This window comes from Chlamydotis macqueenii, chromosome 5, assembly GCF_036417535.1.
Source record: "Chlamydotis macqueenii isolate bChlMac1 chromosome 5, bChlMac1.mat, whole genome shotgun sequence".
Taxonomy (NCBI): domain Eukaryota; kingdom Metazoa; phylum Chordata; class Aves; order Otidiformes; family Otididae; genus Chlamydotis; species Chlamydotis macqueenii.
The window spans coordinates 17,476,077-17,500,882 of NC_141560.1; the positions used below are offsets into that span (position 1 = coordinate 17,476,077).

The 24,806-nt window shown below is 39.8% G+C and overlaps 1 protein-coding gene across 3 annotated transcripts in view; it reads left to right on the top strand.

Moving 5' to 3' along the window:
* The first annotated feature begins 956 nt into the window (after positions 1 to 956).
* Positions 957 to 24,806, top strand: part of BTBD7 (BTB domain containing 7) — a 54,118-nt gene continuing 30,268 nt past the window's right edge. For 2 of the 3 annotated variants that reach the window (XM_086749463.1, XM_086749464.1), the window contains exons 1-2: positions 957 to 1,066; positions 20,769 to 20,954. In XM_086749463.1, coding sequence (XP_086605589.1) covers positions 20,873 to 20,954 — 82 coding nt within the window. In that variant the 5' untranslated portion in view covers positions 957 to 1,066; positions 20,769 to 20,872. Of the gene's footprint in view, positions 1,067 to 20,768; positions 20,955 to 22,236; positions 22,343 to 24,806 lie in introns of those variants that run through there. The other variant, XM_086749465.1, reaches the window with a different exon arrangement.

The window sequence follows — 24,806 nt, forward strand, 5'->3', positions numbered from 1 at the left end:
TCTGATTTAGAAGACAGTGATCTTATTGACAGGGTGGCTGGTATGTTCTGATCCTGACTGTATCTACATGCACCTTTCTTTGGAGAGAACGTAGCACGAGTGGTAACAGCAATGGTGGGAAAAGCTACAAGCATTTTTACTGCTGGCACTTACTTTCACCTAGAGGTGTGAAATACTGATTTCTGATGCTGAGAGAAGTTATCAGGAATGGGAAAGGTGGTGAGAGTTTATTTCCAGGTGAACAGTATGTATTCCTAGCATGAACAATAGAAGTGGAATCTGACTGTGGCCTGTAACAAGCTCACAGCAGTTTGGCAAAGCAAGGAGCTGAACATACGCTTAACATAAGAAGCTTAAGGAAGCCTCAAGGACAAAGAAAGGGTGCTGACAAACCACTTACATTGCAGACACCTCTGCACCTGGGTGTAACAAACTTGTGAGACCTGCCACAGGAAGTGAAACAGGCACTTGTGGGAAGGGGCTGGTGGCAGGGGCACACAAGGTGTTTGCTCTCCCCAGAGCCTGGCCTTGTCTCTCCCTCACCACACCAGGTCTGCGGGCCGGCGCCACTCCACGCTCGGGCAGCCCCACGGCACCCTGCCCGCCCGCCCGCCCCGCACACCCTCCATTTTGCTATTTGGCGGGCGAGGCCCCCGAAGCCCGGGATGAGCCGGTGAAGGCTCTGAGATAAACGCCTTCTCGTCGCTTTGCCGAGGGTCCTCGAGGCGCGAGTGCCATCGCAGCTCACCGCTCCTCCGCTCCACGGCGGCAGCGAAGCGAGTCCGACCCACCAGCCCCCACACAGCACCCTTCGCCCCCCCGCCATGTCGGCCGCCCCCTCCGGCACAGCCCGCCCCGTCCCGCCCCCTGAGGGCGGGAGGCTCGCGCCCCGCCCCGCGGACCACGTGGCCCAGGCGCCGCAGCGCCGCTGCGCAGGCGCGGTGCCCGCTCCCCCTGCCCGGCCGAGTCTGGGGCTTTGGATCAAAATGGCGGCGGCCGGAGCGGGACCGGGAGGGAGCGGGCGGTGCTAAGCGGGGAGGATGGCGGCGGCGAGCGGCTGCCGGAGGTGAGCCGCCATGGGGAGCTGCGTGGTGAGCGTAGGTCGGGGCGGGCCCAGTGTCACGGCGGCAGAGGGGAGGGGGCGAGACCGCCGACGCCCCCGCGGTGGGGTTCCCTGAGCTGGGGCTGGGTGCGCGCCCCGCCGGGCCGGTGGCGCACCGCGCCGGCTGCGGTCTGGATCCTCTGCGCCCGCCTCGTCACTCCCAGCCCGCGGCTCTGCCGCTGCGGCGGGGCTGGGGTGCGGGCCCCCGCCGCCCCACAAGGCCCTTCTCCGCGTGCCGCTCCGGGGGGCGGGCGGGCCCAGCCGGCCGGGGTCCGCGGTCCGGAGACCGGCAGCGGCCTTGCCTCTGCTTCCTCTCGCCATCGGGTCCCGCCTCAACGCCCCCTCCCCTGCGGAGCGCTCCCCGCCCGCCCCGGGCGGTGTGGCCCCGCTGCCGCTCCCCGCGGAGCTCTCGGGGCGGGGGGTCGTTGCTGGAGTCGCCTTTCGCGGGAGCCGGTGCGGGGCTTGTGTCCCCGCTGCTGCGGTGCTCGCCTTGTGTCCGGCCGGTGTGAGAACGGCCACGCTCGCTCGCTGTGGGCTGCGAGGATCCCGTTTGTGAGCCCCCCCGTTCGGCCCGTCCCTTGGCAGCTCCCGTGGCCTTGAGATTGCTGCCGCCCTGGGATGTGGGGTTTCGTCCTGCTGCTCTCCATCCAGGTGTTATCGTGGTGGTGGTGGTCGTGGAGAAACTTAGAGAGCTTTATAGATGGTGTGCGTGCTTCTGCCTCTGGAATATTCCTGCTGCCGGTGGGATAGTGCTCTGCTGTTGGTTTGTGCTTCTACTTGCTTTCCCCTGCCATCCCATTTGAGGCTGTCGGGTGAAAGATGACACATGTGTCAAGTGCTAACATAAAATATGATAGTAAGATAATAAAATACGTGTCGATACAATGATATTTTATTTGCGTGACAATTTTGCTTGGGGAATGTAGCATTGCTTGAGGCTTTGCTCCAAACCAGTGTAGCATAATACACAAATCTAAAGTGTTTGGCAGATGTATGACTAAGATGTGATCACCTCAGGTTTTACCACATATTGCATGTTCTGTTTCCATTTAAAAATGGACAAAAAAATAGAAACTCAGATACACAATTGTTAGTGCTCGTAACTTTTTTTTTTTTTTTTGGAGCCACAGAGAAGCTTGATGAGTTAAAGCTTTACCCTCTTTGTCTGAAAGATGTTAGAGAAGAGCATTAGTCTTCTAAGATTCTCCTTCATTGTTTCAAATGTCAACCGTGGACCACTTTCATCCTAGTTCTTTGTTAGTGTGCTTCTTTTTACGGGGAGGTGCAGGAAGGGGAATTCCTTTTTAGATTCAGTGAGTTTAGATCCCTGGCGATTTGAACCTTTTGCTTAAGAAATCAATGAAAGTATTTCTATTTTCTCTCCTCCTCTCTCCTTGTTGACTGAGTCTACTGCCAACATAACAAAATTAATTCTATAGAGATTCTTTTCGAGGATATGAAACAAGTATCTTTTATTTTGTAATGTACAGACTCTGTGAACTGTGATGTTTAAAAGGCAAAGTCTGAGTGCTTATTTTGTAGAGTAACCATGCAACAATAATGTATTGGGAAGGTATGGCTTGTGGTGTTTTCTCTCTTCTTAAAATAATTGAATTCTAACTGGTCTTAGTTGATGTTCTAAAGCATAATTGAGCCATTTAAAAACTTGCTAGTTTGCTGCATCAAATAATGTTGTGTGAACATTACTATCTGTTCATGCTTATATGTAAACCTCTAATGACTGTCTCAGCAAATAAAGCTTGTATATTTAGTTGCAACATGAAGCTGCCAGTTGCTCTCTGCTTTTATTCAGATTTAAAGACTTGCATAGTTGGACTACGTACAGGTCATCTTGGAAATAGTGTTCAGTGTTTTGTGCAGAATGTACGGCCAGTGTTTGTTCGTTAGAGATGAAAAAAAGCTATTGAATCCTTTGTGTTTCAGCTTAGCAGCACTAAGCATTGTTTTCCTTGCTTTCAAAGTTTAGCCAATATATAAACAAGTTTGACGTTCTAATCTAATTTTGTATGTTTAAACATAGAAGGAGCACAGATACAAGTCATCTTGGATTATTTTCTGTGGCATTGTTGTAATTGCTGGCTTTTAAAAAATCCTTACCTCTTACTCATGTAAGTGAATCTTTTTCATAAGCCCAGATTCCCTTGCTGAGTCATAGATACAGTAGTGGTGTAATGCTTACAGCTGGCATTGACTGATTTGCAAAGAGTCATACATGAAAGAATAGAATTATTTTTATAAGCTCTCCTGGAAGACTTGCAGGGACTTGTCATAGTGATTTTTACTTCCCCACCTTGGTTTTCAAGCTTGTCTGAGAAACTCAAAGCTTTGTGTGTGAACGTATGTTGCTCTTTCTTAAGTTATAGTAGAATGGGTTGTCTTTGCAGCCAGCTATTTGAATTATTTAATTCAGTGGTGCTGTCAGAGCTTGATGAATAGACTAACAAAATATTGAGTCTTCATTTTGAAAGCAGCCTTTGAAGTTGCTGCATACATGATGTCAGGTTTACAACTGTCACTGATGGCAATTAACCTAGAGGCTTGTAGGGGATGATTTCTAGGCTTGGATAATGGCTTCCTCTGTCCTGCTTTGCTGGTTGCATTGGTGTTGTCGTATCTTGTCGTCCTGCACGTGGCCATAGGAGGAGATGTGACACTAGCCCTGCCCCTCCTGCCACCATGATGCTAGTTTGGTCTTGATATACCAGACACATGCAAGAAAAGGGGAGTGTGTTCTGATGTCTTGATTGCACAGTGATGACCAAGATAGTTGTGGCTGGCTGTCTTTTAGAGACAAAAAGTAAGATGCATCAAAACAACCTATAGACATCTCATATGGACTGCATGTAGTTCACTTTAATCAAACAAAACACTTCTAGATAAAATGTGAGATTGCTCTTAAGAAGAAATAACCGTGTTCTTAATAATACTAATGAGAATATAACTGCTGTTATAAAACTGCTAGTTTCAGTCTTAAGTCTAAGTTTTCGTTCTGTTTTTTTTTCCTGAACATACTTACATGAGTTTTGATTTCTGTTGCCAGATCAATGCCTTGTACCACTTTTTTACACGAGTCTGGAAAACTCATGCACAAACTTTGTTGTGCATGCAGTGGAGTCTGGGAATCCTAGTTCAGATGTGAGTGTTATATGAGCTTCCAGTGAGACATGTAGTTTTTGATCTGTTTCATTACCCAGATTCTTTTGAAGAATAAGGTTTGTGAGTATATCTTTAAATTTTTGGACAGAAGCTATCGTGGATTTTTACAGTGCTCTTTCGTATGTTGGCTTACCGGTATGCCTGAACTATAACAAGAAGGGACTGCAGATGTAAAGTTTGGTGCTAGTCTTGCATTTTGTGCCTGTTCAGTCTGTCCTGCATGTCTCCCAAGACGGGTGCCAATTATAGTGATGCCTTAAGTGTGTTGGATTGAAGTACATACATAACTATATACTTAGTTAAATTTCGTTGGGTGTAAATGTTGTGCAAGGTTACACCAAACACTAGTGAATGTTTACTTTGACAACTGATGGGCTTGCAGACAGGTGTTCAGCCTGTTCAGGATTCTCTGTCATCAGTGGTTTTAAACTGTTCCTCTAAATGAAAATATGAATTACTGTGTTATATCAGAGTGATAAAAGATGCAAAAAAATTAACAGCAGACAAAACTGATCAAGAAGAAACTTTCAGTCAGGTGTTGGGGTGTAACATTTGAGGGTAACATCTTCCTAAATCAGTTACTAAATTTCAGAAGTATCTTCTGGCGATCTCACCTTATTTTTCTATCTTGACATTCTAACACTAGCTGTTATGTGTATAAATGTCTGATCATTTTGTAAATCCTGTTTGGTCTTTGACCTCAAATCTTGTCTGAATTCAGTGGTCATACTGTATGTTCTGTATAACACTTAAACTTTGTGGTATGTTAAGTTCTTCCTGTATTAGAAAGACTGGATTTTTTTTTTTTTTTCTGTCCATCTTTGCTTTTCTTACCTATCATATCCTATTTCCAGTCTGCTATATTAAATTGTAAAGGGCAGAATTTAATTTTTTAAAATCTCTTTTAAATAATCTCTTTCTAGTGCTGCTGTTACTGCCATTCCCTATCTTCTTAAAGAGTCTTTTTATTTCTACTCTGTCCTCTTTGATACAAGATTATTTCAGTATGCTAACTTGCAGCTTTTAAGATTAATTTCTTCTTCCTGGCATTTTTTATCACTTCAAATCTTCAGTGTTACCTAGTGGGAAGTGCTTTAGAGATAGGTCAAGCTAGTTAATGGTATGCAAGATTCCTCTCTAATTTGGAAGCCTTGTCCAAGATGTGTTAAAACTCTGTTTCAGGAAAACTGTCAAGCCATTTTACACTTCTACTGATGGTAACAGTGGCTAAACTCAAAGGAGTTGGTTGAAACAGCAATGTAATAAATGACTGCTACTTGGTCTTCTAGTTAGGCATGTTTTTCTGTGACCCAGTACTTGCAGAAGCTCTGTGTGATCAGTAGAGCTGCAAAATATGTCTGTGTGTGCTTGCATGTGTGTTTTAGATTTTAGTTTGGGTCAGATAAGACTGTTTGTTCTTATAGTCCAGTGCTGAGATTTGAATCCAGGTTTGAAATACAAAGACCAAGAATACCCAAGTCTTGTACAGACATCAAACCTTAGTAAATTATACCTATTTATAGGATGCTTTGCTTATCATCATCTGCTAGCCCATATTTCTGTACTGCAATGAAGTGAGTAAAACACTTCTGTGATAAGTGAGTTATTCCAATTGCTTTAAAAATAATCAATATGAGTGACAAAAGTTCCTTCTCATACTCTTTTTTCTGACCCCACTATTGGAAATGCTGCTTGAGAGCTGACTAAAAAGTCTTCTAAAATAACAAATCAAATCAGAATGCAGTGAGACAATATTTTTCTGGACTTGTGCTGCTGCCTTTTTCAGCTTTTTTTAATCTTCTGCTTCAGCTTTGTTATCATGATGACTGTTAATGTAAAGCAGGGAGATAGTGGTTCCTTGACTGTTGGAACTGAGGAACTAGGTTTGGTGATATAATGTAAGGTTGTGCTGAAGTACTTTGTACAAAGTAGAGGCATTTAGAGGTTTTCTCTCAGCTACCCCGATGTCTGTTTCTTGAAATATGTAGAAGGTTAACAACCTCTGAAGCTGCTTGTGATATTTAACTGAATCACCAGAAGGTTTCATCTTAGAGAAGGGAGGAGTGTAGGCATATACATAGTGGAATTTTTTATTATCTGTTAAAAACAAAAAACAAAAAAAAACCAAACCAACAAACTACTCAAGTATGGGAATACATTAAACGCTGATGTCCTGTACCTTGGCTCATGCTGTAACGGGCATATCAGCCTTAGATGTCTTGAGAGGTGAAATGAAATACATACCAAATCTCTAGAATGCAGGCAGAAAAGATACCGTTAATAGGTTCATGGATTTCTTTAAAGTCATTGTAGTAGTGACTACAGCACACTGAAATACAATGGAATTGCTTATACTGACGTTTAAGTTGAACATACCTTTGTCAGTCTGTAATGAGGTACTTCTAGGAAGTTTTTGAAATGGTTCTTTATTGTGTTTCAGACATTAGCATGGTAGAAGAATGCTGAGTTGACAAAACGTGCACTCAAGACATGAAGTTTTTATTATTCAGTGTAGCAATTGCCTTGATACGGAATGAGGGAGAATCTAAGTTGTGTCAGTACTTTTCAGGTCCGGAGAGGCAACAGTTGTTACTGGTGAGCTGGACGTAAGCACCATAATTCCTTCAAATGAGTGTATATGACAGCATGAGGAGTTGCTGGGCAGTGTCATTGTGAGTCCCCCCACCCTCCCAATGTACTAAGTATCTCCATCTCCTCTGCAGTTTATTTTCATGAGTCATTTGGAGATTTAGCTTATCTAAATTTTGGATAAGAATGTGCATCTAGTGCCTCAGATTCTTAAATCCCAACTTGGCTGAGGTTTGTGGGGTTTTTTTGGTTTGTGTTTTTTTTTTTTTTGTAAAAAGATACGTTATTTGGGTCAGAAAGTACTTCCTACTTCTTACTTGGTTATTAAAATCTCTGTAGGGTTTAGGCCTTTATTAAACATTTTTGGAAAAGTGCACTTGGACTTGAAATGCCGAAGTATCCTTTTAGCACAGTAAGGTTGTCATACAGTGCAAGATTATCCCCTCCCTAATAATACTTTGTAGTTCCAGACACAAACCTGAAGAGTTGGTAATCCCTTGTATATATTTCAAAACTGCTTGTCTTTAACTGCATTTAACTCAGATCTTTGATGATGTAACCTGGACATTTACTGTTTAAAGTTGGTTTTCAGGCTTAAATTACAAGGCTTCTGAAAGTGATGTTCCTCAGAAGTACAACCCTAAAGCAAACTTTCCAAAAGATCTATACATACTACTCAGGGCTCTTCCATTTAAGGAAAATAAAGTTTGTTTTGTCTTACTGTAAGTTTCTCAAGACACTTTCGTTTCTCTGCTGAGAATATCTGAGATAATTTTGTTATTGTATAGGTCCTCAGCTGATTATTGGCTCAAAATTTGCCGGTTTGGGTTAACAGGCTTGATCTAGATATTTCCCCACCACCATCTCGGGAATCTACTTCCCTTTCTCCTTCTTCCCTTCTCCATTCTATTTTAGCTACCAACTTAATAGTCTGGATAATTAAATTAGAAAATGTCATATTTTGTGACTGAATGCTATCTGCATCAAGGCTGAATTGTGTTAAGCACTAATGATATTCAACCATAAGGAGAATGTTTATTTAAAGATGTTATGAATCCGAATTTCATCCTTGTTTTAAATTTGGAAGGAAATGGAACTTACCTTTTCTCTTTTTCCACATATACAAGATTAACTTGTTTCCTTTAAGTTAAAATGAACCTTTTATTTATGTTAATCTGAAAACTGATCTAGCTAAAAACTCTTCTTGTTCATTGAATGTGGATGTGCAAGTAGAGAATGGAGAATTGAGTGGGAATGATCATCTGGGTAGAGAGATTGCACTTTTGGTGGCAATGTTGACTTTATTCTGTATTTTGGTGAACTTCTCAAGTAATATAAGAATCAAAGGAGGCTTGGTAAGTATAGTACACACTGGCAACAGCTTCACTTTCTGCCTTTTGCTTTGAATGTGAAAGTAGTATTATCAAGCACAGTAGTGGATAAGAGAGAAAGATGAACAAAATTTGATCAAGAGTGATGGCTTGCTTTTAATGGAGTATCTCCTAGTTCATATAATCCAACAGACTTTGCTTTCATTCTAAAACTTCTTTTTTTAATTATTTCTTTGAAAAAACCTTTTTTTTTTTTTTTTTTCAGATGTTCTGGGGCAACTGAAAAGCTTCCAGTCTTGCAGAGGGAGAGGGAAGAGTTAAGGCATATCATCGGTCTGCTCAAAGGGCAGATTTGCGTTAGCAAATAGTTAAACAAAAAACCACCCCACAAGCTCTCATAACTCTGCAGCCTTAAAAAGTCTGCATACATGGAGTATGTGTAGATACTGCTGAACTAATTACATGCATAAATGATTGGTGCATTCGTTTTTAGGAACAACATGTTATGTCAACGTGTGTGACCCTCCTTTGACTGTTCTGTAAAATTTGCTTGTTCATGTTGCAGGACAAAAAAATGAACGCTTTAGAATGTGGTGAGAGCTTGTTGCAGGAAATCTGGAAGACATAACTTCCTTTTCTTGCCAAGGGGAAAATGTAAACAAAGCTCCAACTTAATTGTAGACTAACTACTAGACTGGTTTTCTGAGTAAGCCTTTCCTTCCTTAATTGATTGCTTTTATCATTGAGAAAGTATATTTTTCTGTTTCATTTTAAATTAATTTCTGTATTTTTGGGGAGGATACATCTCAAAGTTTGAGCGTTTAGTTCTTGCTACACTTGCATGGAATCTAAATGTAGGTGTTACTGAAGGTAACTATTGAAGCTGAAGTTATGGGTGTAACTTCTGAGGGTTCTGATAGTTTGTGGAAGTATCTGAAGTTTGCTTGTAAGCATTGCAATACTAGTGTGTTTTGCTACTGTACGTGCTCACATGTGCTAAAATATCCATCTTCAAAACGGCTGAAGTCTTTGAAGTGTATGGCATAGAAAGATTTCTTGGCATCAGATGTTGTGATATAAATGTTACTTGTTGAAGCCAGTGTGGCTCTTAAAATTTTCTGCTGAAGTTAGTGAATTTAAGTGGATCATATAGAAAAGCCCAACCAAAGAAGGAATCTTTTAAATGTGCAAGCTTTTAAATAATTGTTAAAATCTTCGTATATACAAAGATAACAGATTGATACAAACAGGCATGACATCACCATGTTAGTTGTGTTTTTGTATGTTAAACACATCTAAGTAAAAGGAAAACAGCCTGTGGGTTTGACCAGGAATTTCAGACTTGCTCAGGGTGACAGCAGTCTATAACTGATTTACAAGCTCTCAAATGAGTCAATTGTTGTATCAATACTGTGCGTGATGAATTTTCCAGTTTGATTTTTGTGTTACTGCCTGCTTCAGTGAGCGGAGTAGAGCTGGGAGTGACTGTGGATGTTAGGAGACAAGGGGAAAAGGTACGAGTGTCAGCACTGAAACCTGAGCCTCGGAAATTCTGCCTGTGTGCATGGGGCCAGACTAGAGTGACTTGTTGAGGCTAAGCCTGAGCTCAGAGAATGAAAAGGATGACTGCAAGGGTATAGTTTTGTGGAGTTGTGATGCGGTTTAACAACAGTCGTCTGCTCTCTTCATATCAACAGCTGGGGGTTCCTGTTCCAGTTGTAGCAGACTGTCAGATCAACCTGCAAGAATTTGCTTCTTTCTGTCTGTTACTTGTCACCCCCTCCAGCAGTGGAGTGATGGATCAGCCATCTGAAATGACTTGTTCTGTGATCATATAATCTCCATATGTAGTGTGAGGGGAAGCAGGAAAACGCCATGGGTGGAGAAGTAGAGTGAGGGGAAGATACAGCTCCCTGTTAGTTTGACTTCGGTGGTATTGTCAGATCACCCTGATGGACCTGTGAAGAGCTGATAGGCTGGGAGTCCTGCATACGCAGTTACCTTCTCCCCGTTGGTGGAGGAATTTGCTGGATTGGGAGGCATAAATTAAAATGCACATAGGCTTGACTTTGTATTTTTTCCCCATGTGACTAATATCTAGATGCATGTATTCTGTCACTGCCAGTTTGAAATCTTCCAAGCCTTCAAAAAAGCAACAACCCCCACAGACCTCTTTAGTAGTAATGGCTGCTGTCAGAAGGGTTGTTAACCAAGGCCTAGTTGAAGGAAGGAATGAACTGCAGAAATACAGAGTGAAAGAAGTACAGGCCAAAGAAGAAACAGCAGTTCAGCTAGCTGAATACAGTGAGCAGTGCCACGGTGAGTCCTGGTGGTAGTTACTGCTGTATAAATTGCCTGTTTCTGCTAGAGCTGCCCTTCCTTTGCAGACAATTTGAAAGTAACATTTTTCTTACTGTTTGATTTTTAAGAGCTATGTAGGAGAAATAGTGTGTTGCAAGAGTGGTCTTACAGCTACCAACTTACATTAAGATGTTTACACTGACAGTGGTAGTTGACTGAATGAAGGTAGAGGCAATGCTGTACTTAAGGGCAGGAGGCTGTTGCAGCCACATGAGAGGATCTGCTGAAAACAAACATGCCTTATATCAGGCCCCTGATAGTATTGCGTGGCTTCCCAAATGTCTGCTAGAACGAAAGGGGACAACTCTGCTGTAGGAATGAGTGCTTAGGACTGGGAATGTTTATTTTTTGAAGGCTATACCAACTGAGTATTAGTCAAATTGCACGTTGCATTTGGCTGTGGGGAGCGAGCAGCATTTTTGTGCTGTTCTTCCCTCGTTCAATGACATTCCTTGGGTTCACTGAGTCATTTGGTAAACTGGTGATGATTACACTGGAGAGAAAAATTCTGCAGAAGAGAATGCCCTGATTTGGTTACTAACACAGTGAAGGACTTCTGGGAACATGATGGTAGTAGCTGAGGTGAGCACTGCTGCTGAAGAAACGTGCATGGAATCAGTGTTGGTGAACCGACTCACTTTTGTATACACCAGATAATGCATTTTGAATTCAGGTTGGAACTGTGTTTTGGTTAGATCCAAGAATTGCTGTGGCTTGTGACTATTGTAGAAACTCTATTTAAGCTGTAGCTGAAATATGTTGCTTTTATGGCTGTGACTTAATGCTTTCTTGAACAAGGAAAACCAGTGTTTCCTGAATAAGATTCCTGATATGTCTGATGAAACAGACAGGACTGGATTACCTTTTGTGTTCTTTGTCATGCCTTTTTGTGTTCCACCTTCCAGTTTTTCTGTTGTTAATAGGTGAATCCATTAGTCTTAAACATGTTAGAGATGGTGCTAGCAACAGATATTAAAACTTTTGTTATATCGGACAGAAAAAACTGCATGGATCAAATGTGTTATGAAGAAAGGATCCATGGAGAGGATAATATACAGACCAAAAAGAATGGTGGTATATTAAGGAGGGGGATTTAGAGAAAATTGTTTTGAATGTATGGCAATATTGGTAATAGCCTTTTTTTAGCCACAGGCAGAGGTTTTCACTGAAAGTAGATGAGATGCATATTGTTCTGTCACCAGGCATCTTAGGAGCCTGTGCAGAAAGGAAAAGGATTTTGCAGAAACACTGAAGTAATAAGCAATAATGTCACTAATTGTTCCAAACAACAGAAATACCACAGGATTATGATGTTACTGATACAATGGCTGGCTGACAGGATGAGAAGTTGATTGCAGCCAAAAGATGATGATAGAGGTAATCAGTAAACTAATTTATGAAGAGTTCACTCCCATGAGAAGGCTGATCCGTACGCAGGTCCAAGATTTTTAGTCTGCTTCGACACTGGGATGCTGGAGCAGTTGTCAGGAAAACCCCAAGCAGTGTCGCCACCAGAGACTGCTACTGTTCCTCTGAAGGCTGTGGAAGTTTAGAGGGGAACTAAAACTGTGTGATCAAAAGGGTGCTTTTTTTAAGATGAGTTGAAAGTAGCAAGTCATAAGAGAGGACAGGTGCTGCTCACTTAGTGTAGATACAGAGCATAGTGTCTGGGATTGCCTTACTAGTAACTTTAATATGCTGTCAGAGGAAACATGTTCTGAGAGGAAGTGTGGTGCATGTAACTGCAGTGAATTTAGAAGTGCTGTTGTGTACAGGAAGCTCCCAGATCCTCATTCAGAGTAAATGGCTTTCCATGCAATAATTGAGCCTGGAGAGAAGCGAAAATGTCTCCAGTACAAGGAGACTGTAGGGTATACTCCACTGAGGTGGTACTTGATGTGAGAAGGCAGGAGCGCTAAAATCCAGAGATGAACCTTCCGTATGGTTGGGGTTTGAACCAAGATTTTCCTGTCTTAGTAGACTTGCTAATTGAAAACAGCATCTTGTGTTGTGGTTGGGTTACAGCTCAAGCAAGAGGAGGAATTCCCTTTCTCGATGAAACAGGGATCTTTGTGGAGGACGTAGGATAAAATCATGTGAATTGTGAAAACTGCAGAGAGGAGACTGCCTGCCCTCCTCCACAAAAAGCAGCAGTCTTGTTGAGAGATGAGGAGTACTTGAATAGGAAGCCCATGAAGTACACTGTATAAAGGTGGGACAGCTTCCTGTGGAGAATTCTTACTTTTGCTCCACTCCTTCCTTTTCTATGGATACTGCCACGATAAAGGACAGACAGTGTCTGGAGGCAGAAAGAGGAGAGCTGGTCATACCAGATTGGTATTTGATCCCAGTGTCTGAAGCTGAATTTAGCTGAAATCTGTCTGAGTTAAGTTGCTACCTGACAAGACAATAGAGTGTTGGCCAGAACTTTGATAGAGAGAAAAAAGCTGACTTCTTTAAAAAAAGGTGTGATCCTTTTTTGTAGGTACTTTTCATGTTTAGAGGTTCCTTTTTCTATCTTAACAGACTGATGTATTCACATATTTATTATACCATTGAGGATTTTGGCCATCTTAAAAAACAAGCATGTTTTTGTTTGCTCTAAAGAGACCTTTTGAAAAACATTCAGACTCCTCAAAATGTATCACAGTATGTCAGATTATCTTGCAGTTTATCTAGATTGGCTAAAATGAATTATCCTCATTTTCCCTGTAAATGGGTATGTTCATACCTGATTATTCTGTTCAGTGATATTGATAAAGATTTGATGGATAGGATTTCCCTGATTTTCTTACAAAGTAGATTTAATGGCATTTTGTGTCCGAGACAGATAATGTTCCTTTCAAGTGAACTTCTAAAAAAATGGAAAGTCATTGAAGAATATATGCTGTCATTTCACTTCAAGAGAGTTCTAGAGGGCAATAAGTGCATTCTTGCTGATTTTGCTACAAGAGAAGTTTTGAATTCATCTTTAGGAACATTAGTTAAGTCTTTCATGTGAGTATTATCAATAAGAATAGACTTTTGGTAAATCAGTGGGTGCTTGCAACCAGCTGGAGAGATCAGTGATGTACAGAGATAAAGATTCATTTTCCAGTATATGAAAACGTTTAAGTTGTTTGGGAGGAACTTCCTATTCCGTGTGGGATTGTACTGCTGTAATTCAGTTAGTCTGCATGTGCTTTGTGTGTTTGGGTTTTTTAGGTGCTGAAACTTTTTTTTGTCTTTAGAGGAATGTAAAAATACTGATGTCGTGTGCCTCCACAGTGCTGTTAGTGATTTGACGTGTTGCTCCCTGCTAATGATATTACTTAATTGCTTCTAGGATGTGACACATTCACATCATACTCTGAATTGCTTTGCTGATCATCAAAAATCCTACTTTGAACACTATTTACAAAGACAACATTGAAAATAGGGGTTTTTTCTATATTTTCTGTGTCCTTTCATCTGCCAGAATACTTCTCAATTTTTTTTGCTTTCTGAGGTGAAGACATGCTGAAGATTGGTACAGGTGAGCTTTTTTGTTTGGTTGGTTTTTTGTTTGTGTGGGTATGTTTTGTTTTTGTTTTGTTTTTCCCCCTCCTAAAACTCAGTCCTTAGATTTGTTGAGAATCATGAAATAAGCAGCCAGGACTACTGTGGGTTTCTTTGCCACTTCTGTTTTAAAAGAACTTCTTAATGGAGAAATGGACTACTTCATGAAAAAGAAAGTGCTTTAAAATTTATGCTTAACTTTAAGAAAGGGTTCTTTGTGATAGCTGGAACACATGATTCTCAGCAAAGCACTAAGCAATGCAAGCACTTTCGTAATCTAGTTATATCTGCTTTTTCTTGCCCCTTGTGCCTGTAACTGCTGATGTGGCTTAAGTTCTGGTATTTTGCTTATTGGATTTCCTTTTTTTTCCAGTGCAGTAAATCACAAAATAATACAGATTCATAAACCCAAATAATGAAGAACACTATCTATTCCTCATTTTTGTACAATACTAATCCAAACCAGAACCCTTCAGCTGTATCAGCTCCATCTTACTCATGTATCATCTGGATAATTTTGAATAATGATAAAGGTTGAATGCTTGACTAGATTAAAAAACAGTCAAAATAGTCTTTGCATGGATTTGCATGTATGTCAGGCTATGTAATCAGCTGGTCCTTCAAAATTTCAGTTGTTTCCTTTGGACAGAGAATTGCTTATCAATAACAATTCCTTCAAGATACCCTGTGCCATGTGTTCAGTCATTTAATGTGTATGCTCTTGAAATTGGAGACTTCTAACCTCAGCAAAATCTGTGAGTGTGCCAGTAGCTCCACGGGCCTTGTCCATGGAATGAGAGGAGGGCTGGGACAGGTAATGCTCCGTTCCTGTCAGCTCCTCGTCCTTGGAGAGCGCCCCATCCCAGTAGGATAGTAGGAAAATGAGGTAGATAGTAGATGCATATCTGAACAAACAGTTGGAACCCCAACCACAAGCAACTTTGTCTTCACTGTTTAGTGCTTATCCCTGTGGATGCTGCTGACTGGTAATTCTAGTAGTGACGCTGTGTAACAACCAGCATGGCCAGGTCTGTCTTTGGAGCCTCCGCAGCGGATGGGAGCTGTACAACAGTCCTGCTGAACATGAGATTGTTCCTGAATTTCTCTGTGATGGCTTGGGGCTCTGTATTGGTGACCAGACCACTGCTCTGCCAGAGGCAGATTCAGGTTGTTAAGGCAAGTTGCCTTGGGAACAAAGGTAGGGGTCTATTCTTACAAGTTCTTTCTGTTTTAATTATTTATCTACCTAATCTCTATGAAAATAGGTTTGTCCTTGCTAAAATTTAGTTGAAGTATTTCCTTACTGGGTTATCACTTTGACAAGTTGAAATTTTTTTTTTTTTTTTTTTTTAATTTCTCCACCTGCAATGTACCGCTGAATGTTTTAATCTCATCTTGCAGTAAAGTTCTGCTTCCTTGTTACCTGAAAGGAACTGTTGGGGCAATATAGTGTAGCATTTTTGGTTTAGATAAAAGTCTAAGCAAATATGAATAAGGTATGCTTGTGATATTTATGTTGTCATTTACCCATAGTAGATTTAAAATGTGTTAAGTAAAACGTAAAACCTGAAAAATCTTGTTGGTACAAGTATGTGCATGTACTTGATACGATTTCCTAGTTGGTCATAGTATTATGCTATTTCATAGTCGTGTAACAACTCCAACAACTCCTCTAGCAACAACTAACTATAACAACTTAGTATTATGCTATTTTGTAGTCCTATAACAACGAAGAAATACAAAAAGCTCTTAAAATTTTAGAGGGGAAAACGTCAAATATTTTTGGTTGTAAAACACATTGTAACACTTGTCCTTTATATAAATTGGATCCCAGTGGACTACAGAAAGCTTTATGAAACCTGTGTATTGAGTGATGACTATAAACATAGTGTCACTGTTACTCAAAGTCCATTCTCTACACAGAGTTTTTGTTAAATCATAATTCCCAATCCAGGAATTCCTGGCTGTCAGCCCAGACACCTCAAATGCAAGTCATCCTAGGGTTCTTAGGATTTTAGGTTCAGTGTGACAAGTATTGAGAAACTTATTTCAGGTACTGAAACTTGTCACTTGATTTGTGTTTATCTTAAATTTTATTCTGCTCTGAGTATCAGTATAATCTGAAAGTCACTTCTGTGCTTTTTTTAGCATTTGGGATGGTAATTTTGGCTTCTAAAGCTTCTTGGTTTCATATAACGCATTTCATATACTATTTCTGCAATGCAGGCTTTTTTTTAAACAAGCTTTGACATAGTTTAACTTTTTTTTTCTGTATATACGTATACCTATATAACATACATCTGTGTGTGCGTCACTGCTCTCAACAAGAGATTCTGTTTTAGTAGGTCTGCAGATGTTGAATTTAGTTTCGTTTTTGATAATGCTTATGTGGATGCATATAAACTCTTAACAGAAAGGCAAGAAAAAGTTCACCTGATGGTAGTTTGTAAAACAAACAAAAAAAATTCCATGACTGTATTCTGAAGCTAAAATTAGATTAAAAAATTCTTCAGCTAAGCCGAAATAGGGAGGCTTTTGGTATGCAGGGTAACTTCTGCAAGGAAAGATGAAATCTTCCTTTACTTTTGCAACTAAAGATCTAATTGTGGTTTGGAGTTGTTTCTTCATTTTTACGTTCTTCTTCTACAGCTGTCTTTCACCATGGGAAACAGCATTCTCGATGTGGCATTTTGTGCAGTAACTGAGATGTAAATACATTGGTACTAGACTCAGCAGGTTATGTACAGGGCTGACTTCTGTGCAGGTAAGCTAGATTTAGTGTAGAGGCTCAAGCGGACACTAGCAAAACAAAGCAAACCAAAAAAAGCACACTTACAATCCATGAGTGGTTCAAGTACACCTTGCTGTCAAGAGATCCAATCCTGGCTCTAGCAGCTTGTTTCCATGGTCCTCTTTCTGTTTTCCACCTGTGCTGGTGCAAGTCTTCATGTGGTGCCATAACAAACCAATCAGGTAACTGATACTCTTTAAACTTTTTGTCTAGGTTGATTTTAATGTGGTCAGTTTATCTGGTTCACAGAATACTTGGGCCAGAGCAAACAAGACAGGGAAAGTGGATATGAGAACAAAGAGAGGAAGGCAGGCCTTCTGTCCAGGACAGAGTTCATCGCTGCTGTCAGCTTAAATTGTTTGGGAAATACAACATGGGTTACACAACATTATCTTGTAAAACTTAGTGATGTAGTAAAAAAAGTACGAAGATTGTTGTTTCAGTTGTAACATGAGGTTAAGGACAGTAGTGGGACTAAAGCTATGATCAGTTTTGAGCTATGGGGTGCAATACGCTGTTACGGACTACAATGTGTTTGAATTCGGGATGTAAAATACTCTCGTCAGCCAGCATACGCATGACCAAGCAGTGCATGGTTAAATTTGAAAGGAGACATGGGAGGCTTTGGCATCTGTAAATGGCTGACTGTAGAGCCTACTCTGCATTGAATTCCTCCTTCACTGAGGCATGTTTGGGTTTACTTACATATATATATATATAAGTATATATATTTTTTTTTCTATATGTATATGGTTTATTTACATAAATATATTTATGTATACAGCTTTAGTATGACACTTTTTTAACTATCCTGTATTACTTAAGTTATATATTTTAAGTTTTGTGAGTTAATTAATTCTGTATGATACTCACTTGGGCTTAATGTGTAGCTGTTCTTGTGGTAAGCCTCTGAATAAAATTATTTAATATACCAGATATTTTAGGACCTTTTAATAGTGTTTACATTTTTCAGTTAATTTAAATCATGTTGTTTTGCAAATTCAAGCACTGAATGCTAATGGTGTTGAAGAGTTGCATATATCCCTTGATCACATTCCTCCCATCTTCTGGGGCATGCGTCTGGTGAGGTGGAAGGTATTAACTTCAAACCTGGGACTTGGTTATGTGTTATGTAGTGCTTGCTAGCAAAAAAAAAAAAAACAACCAAAAAAAACAACCAAAACACCCACTTTTTTTTAAATTCTTTTCTTGGTTCCTGGCCTCTTTCCTGTGTCGGGAAGAACTGCAAAGCCTTAGTAGACTTCGAATAGACAAGTTATCACACCACAGCTGAACACAGAAGAGGGAAGTGGAATGCAGTGGCATTATTCCAGGACTCTCTCCAAATGAACCAAGTCCAATTTTAGCTGAGAAAAGGGAAGTTGTTGGGATATCTACTCAGGATGTTGGCCTTTATTTGTGAGAGGGTTGGAATTCAGACTGAAAGGTGACTCTTGCCTCCACAAAGCTTGTACTGAATATAACTAATTCCATTTGGAAATGGATGGCACGTTTAAGCAACATATTCCATATGGGTACACAAATTACTTGGAGTGTTTTAATGAAATAATTTTCTAAGTGTTTTTTCTTAAATCAGTTGTGCCTTTCATGTATGGAAAAGACGTTTGCATCCATATGGATTCGGTTATCTTAGAATAGCTAGCTTATTTCTGCACAAGGAAGAAAATGAGTACATGCACTGGCTAAGACTGAACTGATCCAACAGCTTGTGCTGGCCAGGAAGATTTATTGGTGTTTGCTGGTGTGATGTTGCAAAATGTCCCGTTTTGCATGTACTCTGGTTCTAACTTCTTCCTGAGCAGGCTCACTATTCAAATAGGAAGGTATTTTATTTTTCTGTTTCTTGATGTGTAGCAAGCTGAATCTGTGTAGAGACGAGTTTGAGAAAAGCATCAGGTTGTATGCAGTTGAGGAGCCATTGTCACTTAGCTCGGAAGGGCAGGTGTGGGAGCTTCCCCTTCCTGCCTTTGCAAGCCTGTAGGTTGGCTAAAGTTGGCTTGTATAATACCAGCAAAGCTCCTGTGTTATCATTGTCTCCTGCCTTAGCAGAATTCAGCTAGTGATCACAGGCTGCAGCTGTGTGAGGCAGACCTGGGCTATCCACTCTCTAGAGCAGCAATTCTGCCTGTATGTCATGTCTAGTGTGAGGTGGTGTGGTTCCTTTTTGGAAACGTCTGATGTCATAGACCACAAATGCCAAAAGGCCTGATTTTAGGAACCTTGTTCTAAGGCATCAGATGGTTGGAAAACATGTACTCTCTTGTGCTTCCTCGAGGCTTCAGTCCCATGCCTATGTCTCACCTTTTCACATATCCATGTCTATAAGCCAAGTCTCCAAACCGTTCTCTACTCTTCCTCCTCCTCATATAACCAGCCCTCAAATCCTGTGGCATTTGTTTCCCCCCACTCCTGTGCCTAGGGCAATTTGCAGCATTCTCTTCCCTGGCCTGTCTCTCATTTTCATAGAATCATAGAATCACATGGTTGGATGGGACCTATAAGATCATCTAGTCCAACCGTCTTCCCACTACCATTGCTGCCACAGCTACTAAACCATATCCTGTAGCTTCTCATCAAGCCGCCTCTTGAACACTGCCAGGGACGGAGACTCCACCACCTCCCTGGGCAGGCCGTTCCAGTGCCTTACCACTCTTTGAGAGAAAAAGTTTTTCCTCACGTCCAATCTAAACCTCCTCTGGTACAACTTGTGGCCATTTCCTCGGCTCTCCGGGATCTGCTTTGCATACTGCATTTGTGACTAAGAGGCCAGGTGTGCCTCTCCACTTAAAATTGTGTCTTACCTTCCCAGTGTCACGGTAATTCCCACTCTGAAATTCTCATGCCAGAAATAAACAGATTATTAAAGCAGGGAGAAGAGACTGGAACAGTGCTGCAGCTTCCTTGAAACACATGCTCTTGCATGGGGCTTACTTCTCTGATTTAACATGTAACAAGCTGTACTGGGAAAGGAGATAAAGTTAGGAGCATGTAGCAAATGTAGTTACACCTGTGACAACACGGTAGAGTGTAGCTATATGTTCACAATATTGAATAGAGTCTAAAATAAATTCTTAGTATCGACTTTACCTTTGTATCACTCTTTCTTACCTGTGCATTTGTGTTTTGGATGGGGGCACGCATGTTCAGTTGACAGTAAGCAGCTCTTCATTGTGGTAACTTTCATTTTGCAGTATTACTATTTTAACACTGCTATGATAGGAATAAATTAGAATGTGCTTGTATGTTTAGCAATTAATCCTTGTTCAAACTTTGTCAGAACTAGCTTCCTAAAATGTTTTCAAATACCTAATGAAACGGTACATGAATGCTTAAATGTCTTATTTTTACTACTGTAAACCTACTTCTAGGTACTAGTCTAAACTTGAAAAGTAGGACTGAGTGAAAACGACATAAATGGTATGAAATCAAAATGCAGATGAAAGCAGTGATAATAACTGCTCCAATGGGATTGATTTATTCTGCTTTCTCAGTATAATTCAGTTTTGGATTTTTATAACAATATGTAAACATATCGGTGTGTATGAAAAGTCTTTCTTAGTGTAATTAAAGGAGCATATCTAGTCTAGACCAACTCCTACTTGAAGATTTATTAGCTAAAAGTTTGATAGCCATCCTGTTGCTTGTGGCAGGTTATCATACTGATTTGTGAATGGTTTGGAAAATGACAAATTATTTTGGAAAAAAATGTATTTTTTATCTTGGTTTAATCCTTCGTATAAGAACCTATCTTGGAAATGTTTGAGGTTTTAATTTATTTTATCTAAATCACATAATACCTAGCAAAAAAAAAAAAAACAACCCCAAAACAAAGTAACTTATTGGTGTTTTTGTTCTTCAGAAATGGAGGAACAGAATGCTGGACCTGGGATTGAAGATTTATAAAGGATTATGGGATTATACGTTGAAGAGCCAGCAGGCGGAATGCCTGAGTGACTGAAGAAAATGGGTGCTAATGCATCTAACTACCCTCACTCATGTTCCCCAAGGGTAGGGGGAAGTTCACAGGCACAACAGACATTCATAGGTAACTCTTTTCAGTTGCTGTCTTGTCACTTTCGTAAATGACTTGCTGGATTGTGTATGCACTGGATTTGAATTGCTAGCAGTAATGTTATGTAGTGCTTTTGTTTTCTAGGTTATCAGTTTGAATCCATTCGAGTTCAATCGTACATGAAATTTGATACTGTCCAGTATTTGTTTGGCCTATGTATGCAATGAGTGATCTGCCATTTGCTAATAAATAGATACCAAGTTCGGTTTTTTTAGTGTTTTTTTTATAATTAAACCATGCATACTAGTTTTCCCACTTCAAGAGCAGTTGCTATCTGTTAATACTATCTACCATTTCATACTTTTCTTCCTCAGATTTTTTGTGAAGCTGTGTTAGAATATTTAACACTTTTGATCATCAGTATTCATTGTAGTATTGGCGTTATGTCTAATATGTCTGAATTACTTCCGTATTGCTAGAAGGGGTATCTCTGATAATAAGCCTGTTAAAGTAACAAGCAGTCTTGAAGACAACTTTTTCTCCTGTCCTTTTCCTGTTCCTGCAAATGGAGGAATGAGGGTACTAGTTGTCCTAACAGCACTATTTACAAGCAAGGACCTTGCTTAACTGGGAACTTTAGTTGAAGTGCTCTTCAGAATTCATTTTCTCATCTAAGTCACAACTGGGACAGGTGTTACCTTTATGTGCTTTTCAGTCTAGTGCAAAAAAAGACCTCAGTGTAGATTTAAGTACTGTCACACTATAAATATTAAATAGTTATGTGATAAATCTAAAAGAAGGCAGTTTTTGAGAAGATAAATCTTGCTTCAAAACAAAACAACAAAAAAACCCAACCCTGGCAGCCTGAAGAATGATCTTAGCAGTAAATAACATAAATACTTTATAAACACTTTTCTTCTTTATGCCTTGGCTTGCAATACTGAATAAGTAGTTATTGATATTCAGTGTTATTTCTTTTCTTAATCACCTCTGAAAGCACAGTGATTCACAGAGGAAAAATTGACTTGCTTTGTAATTTTTCTCTTTTGTCTCAGCTTTTGTGACACTCCTGACTTTTGCAGATCTGAGTAGAGGATAACCCACAAACTCTTGGACGCATAAAGACCTATGCTCTGGGATAAAAATTCTGCATGTGCTATCATAGCATGTCAAGGAAGAACTTTAGATATGAACACCTTGGATATCCATGGAGATATATATATTTTTATAATTTCCAAAATGACAGCCAAAACACTTTTCTTGTATGTCTTGGTGTTTTTTATCTGCTTCTATATTGAATGAAGAGAAACCCTTACAGACCTGGAAATGGGCAGATCTGCATGCTGAAACACATTTTAAACAGATTTGAAGAGGGGAGGGTTCCAAAGGCTTCATTAAAATCCTCAGAAACTCTCTAGTTGGTACGTGAAAGGTTTTGTTGATGGTCTTCAGTATTAAATTCAAAATAGAAACCCATTACCTAGTATGTCACAATAAATTTACTGATCTCCATTACCTATTGAGTATCGTCATTGAGACTTTTTTGAGGAAGATCTAAAAGCATGTGGCTGTCTCATCTAAACCAGGAAAATGAGTTAAAATTGGTTAAAATTCTTACTGAAATCTTGTGATATTATGGTGGCTTTTATGAGCATGCTAGTAGAGTAAGTATGCCTGTGTTGTAGGTAGCCACATCTCTTCTTTCCTCTTTGTGGAGTTTGACTCTTTCTCGTCTTGACTCTTGTTTGGATAATTGGTTTGTGTAGCTGTTTCAGTAGAAAACAGATGTATCCTAAAATCGATAGCTAAGGCTTTCATCACTTATCAGAATAATTATGTTTTAATGTTAAAGCAACTTCTACAGATTTTTTTTTTAATGTAGAAAGACATTAGATCTATTTATGGTCACAAAGTAGAATTGGAAATAAGGAGTATTAGTTGCTTTATTCTTGGAAACTGGATTCAGGCCTATGGGTTTGTTTTGGACACGTTACTTTATCCTTGAAGTGCTGCACCATGTTACACTGTAAGTATAGGATGAATATTAAAAGCTGAGGACTGATCTGGCAAAGCACAGCAGTTTCATAGGATGAGCTCCCATGTTAGTTGACTTAACACTGAATGTGCTTACAGTTCTTGTAGAGAAGATAATTCGGTAAAAATAATGCAGTGCTCTTACTGTAAAAAAATACCCTTGTTTTAGCAAAGGCTTAACTAGTCATCTCTTGCTGTTTTGTCTACAACATTCAGGAGGAGGATTTCACACCGTTGGTACATCTGTTCAAGATGTATATTTTTAAATGGAGCTCTATAATTAGATTTTAAAATGTGTAGGCATGCAGAGGACTAGACATCCCATTATTCATTGTCAAGTGCCCAAGTAGTTTCTCTTGGCAGTCATCTGTTTCTTGTAAATATTTATCTATTCAAAGCTAGATATGGTCTAGGGACATGAAGTAGCTATTGCTTTTTAACAACATTTAATAGTTTGGTGCCTTGTAGTGTAGAAGTGGGAAATAAATTTATATTTCCTACTTCTAATGCTGCTGCCTTAGGAAGGAATAGAGGCAGGTCAAAAAGGGGCTCTTCAAAATTCTTTCGAGGGATAGAGAGCCACCAGCTACTGTGAACCCAGAGAGGCTATGCTGGTCCATCTCTACTTCTACCTCTGGCAAAAAACAGTTGTGTGGTGGCACTTTTATAGCAGTGCTGTATCTATTTGTAAGGGTTAATAGCACTGCTTGCTGTACTTCTGAAGTTAAGTCTTGTAAGTAGCTCAGGCTACACAAAGGTTTGAATGCTGTTTTAGTATCTTGTGTTGATTCATGTGCAACTAATACCTCATGGCAGCCTTCCGGGAGGAAAGAAATTTAGACTTGTGGTGTCCTAGTTTTTCTTTAGCAGAATGTAAGAGAATATTCTGCATACTCAAATTTGCCATGTGAATCCAAAATAGTTCAAATAGAAATGAGCTGCCATGTTCTCTTGGAGCAGAATCTATCATTATAGAGTGACCAAAGTGTCATTATACTTTTATTATTGTGAAATGTAATCAGTATTCTTTAAATGGAGCAGAAATTCTATACTTGTCTCTATCAGCAGGAGACTGAATCTCTGTTTTTCTGTTGTAATATCTGGAGTAGCATGTGGAAGAAGTTTTAATGTTGAATTTTGCAGCACAACCTCTTTGTTGAAGTTGTCTGGAGTTACTGCTGTGCTCTTCATTTAAATTGATTTTTTTTTTTTTTACTGTCTTAAAATTTCAGTATAATTAATAACATGTTGCCTGATCAAGAAAAATTTAATGTAGCGTGGATAAAATGGCTAGAGGTCTTTCCTCACAGAAAGCAAAGTTCCTTCCCAAAGTTTTCATTAGTAGAGGAATTGTAAAACCATTGTGTTGTATGATTTGGGGGAGTTTTAATTAACTTAACATAAAAACCAACACGTAAGGTTACGTAGAATTATTGAAGCTTAAATAATAAATCAATTTACAGAAATTTTACATTGATACAGTTACTGTGGTCTCAAATACAACTTTGAATTGCTTCTGTGTCTTTCAAAGTTCAAGAAATACTTATCTGAAATAACATGGTAACTAAAAGCACTGTGTTTTGATAGACTGGTCCGTAACATCACTGTCAAAGTAGCATAGCAAAACAGCATCTGAAACAAACAGAGCTGTGAGAGAGCAATGATAGAACAAGTTATAAAAGGCCCCAAAAACTCTGGTTGGATGTGCTTTGAACTTAAAGAACAAAAAAAAGGCAACAAGCAATGAAGCTAAACAAGTGTACTGATGGAAACATGTTAACAGTTTCCAACAGAAAATGTACAAATACTGTTTCAGATGAAATGGCGATTGTTATTAATCTATATACCACT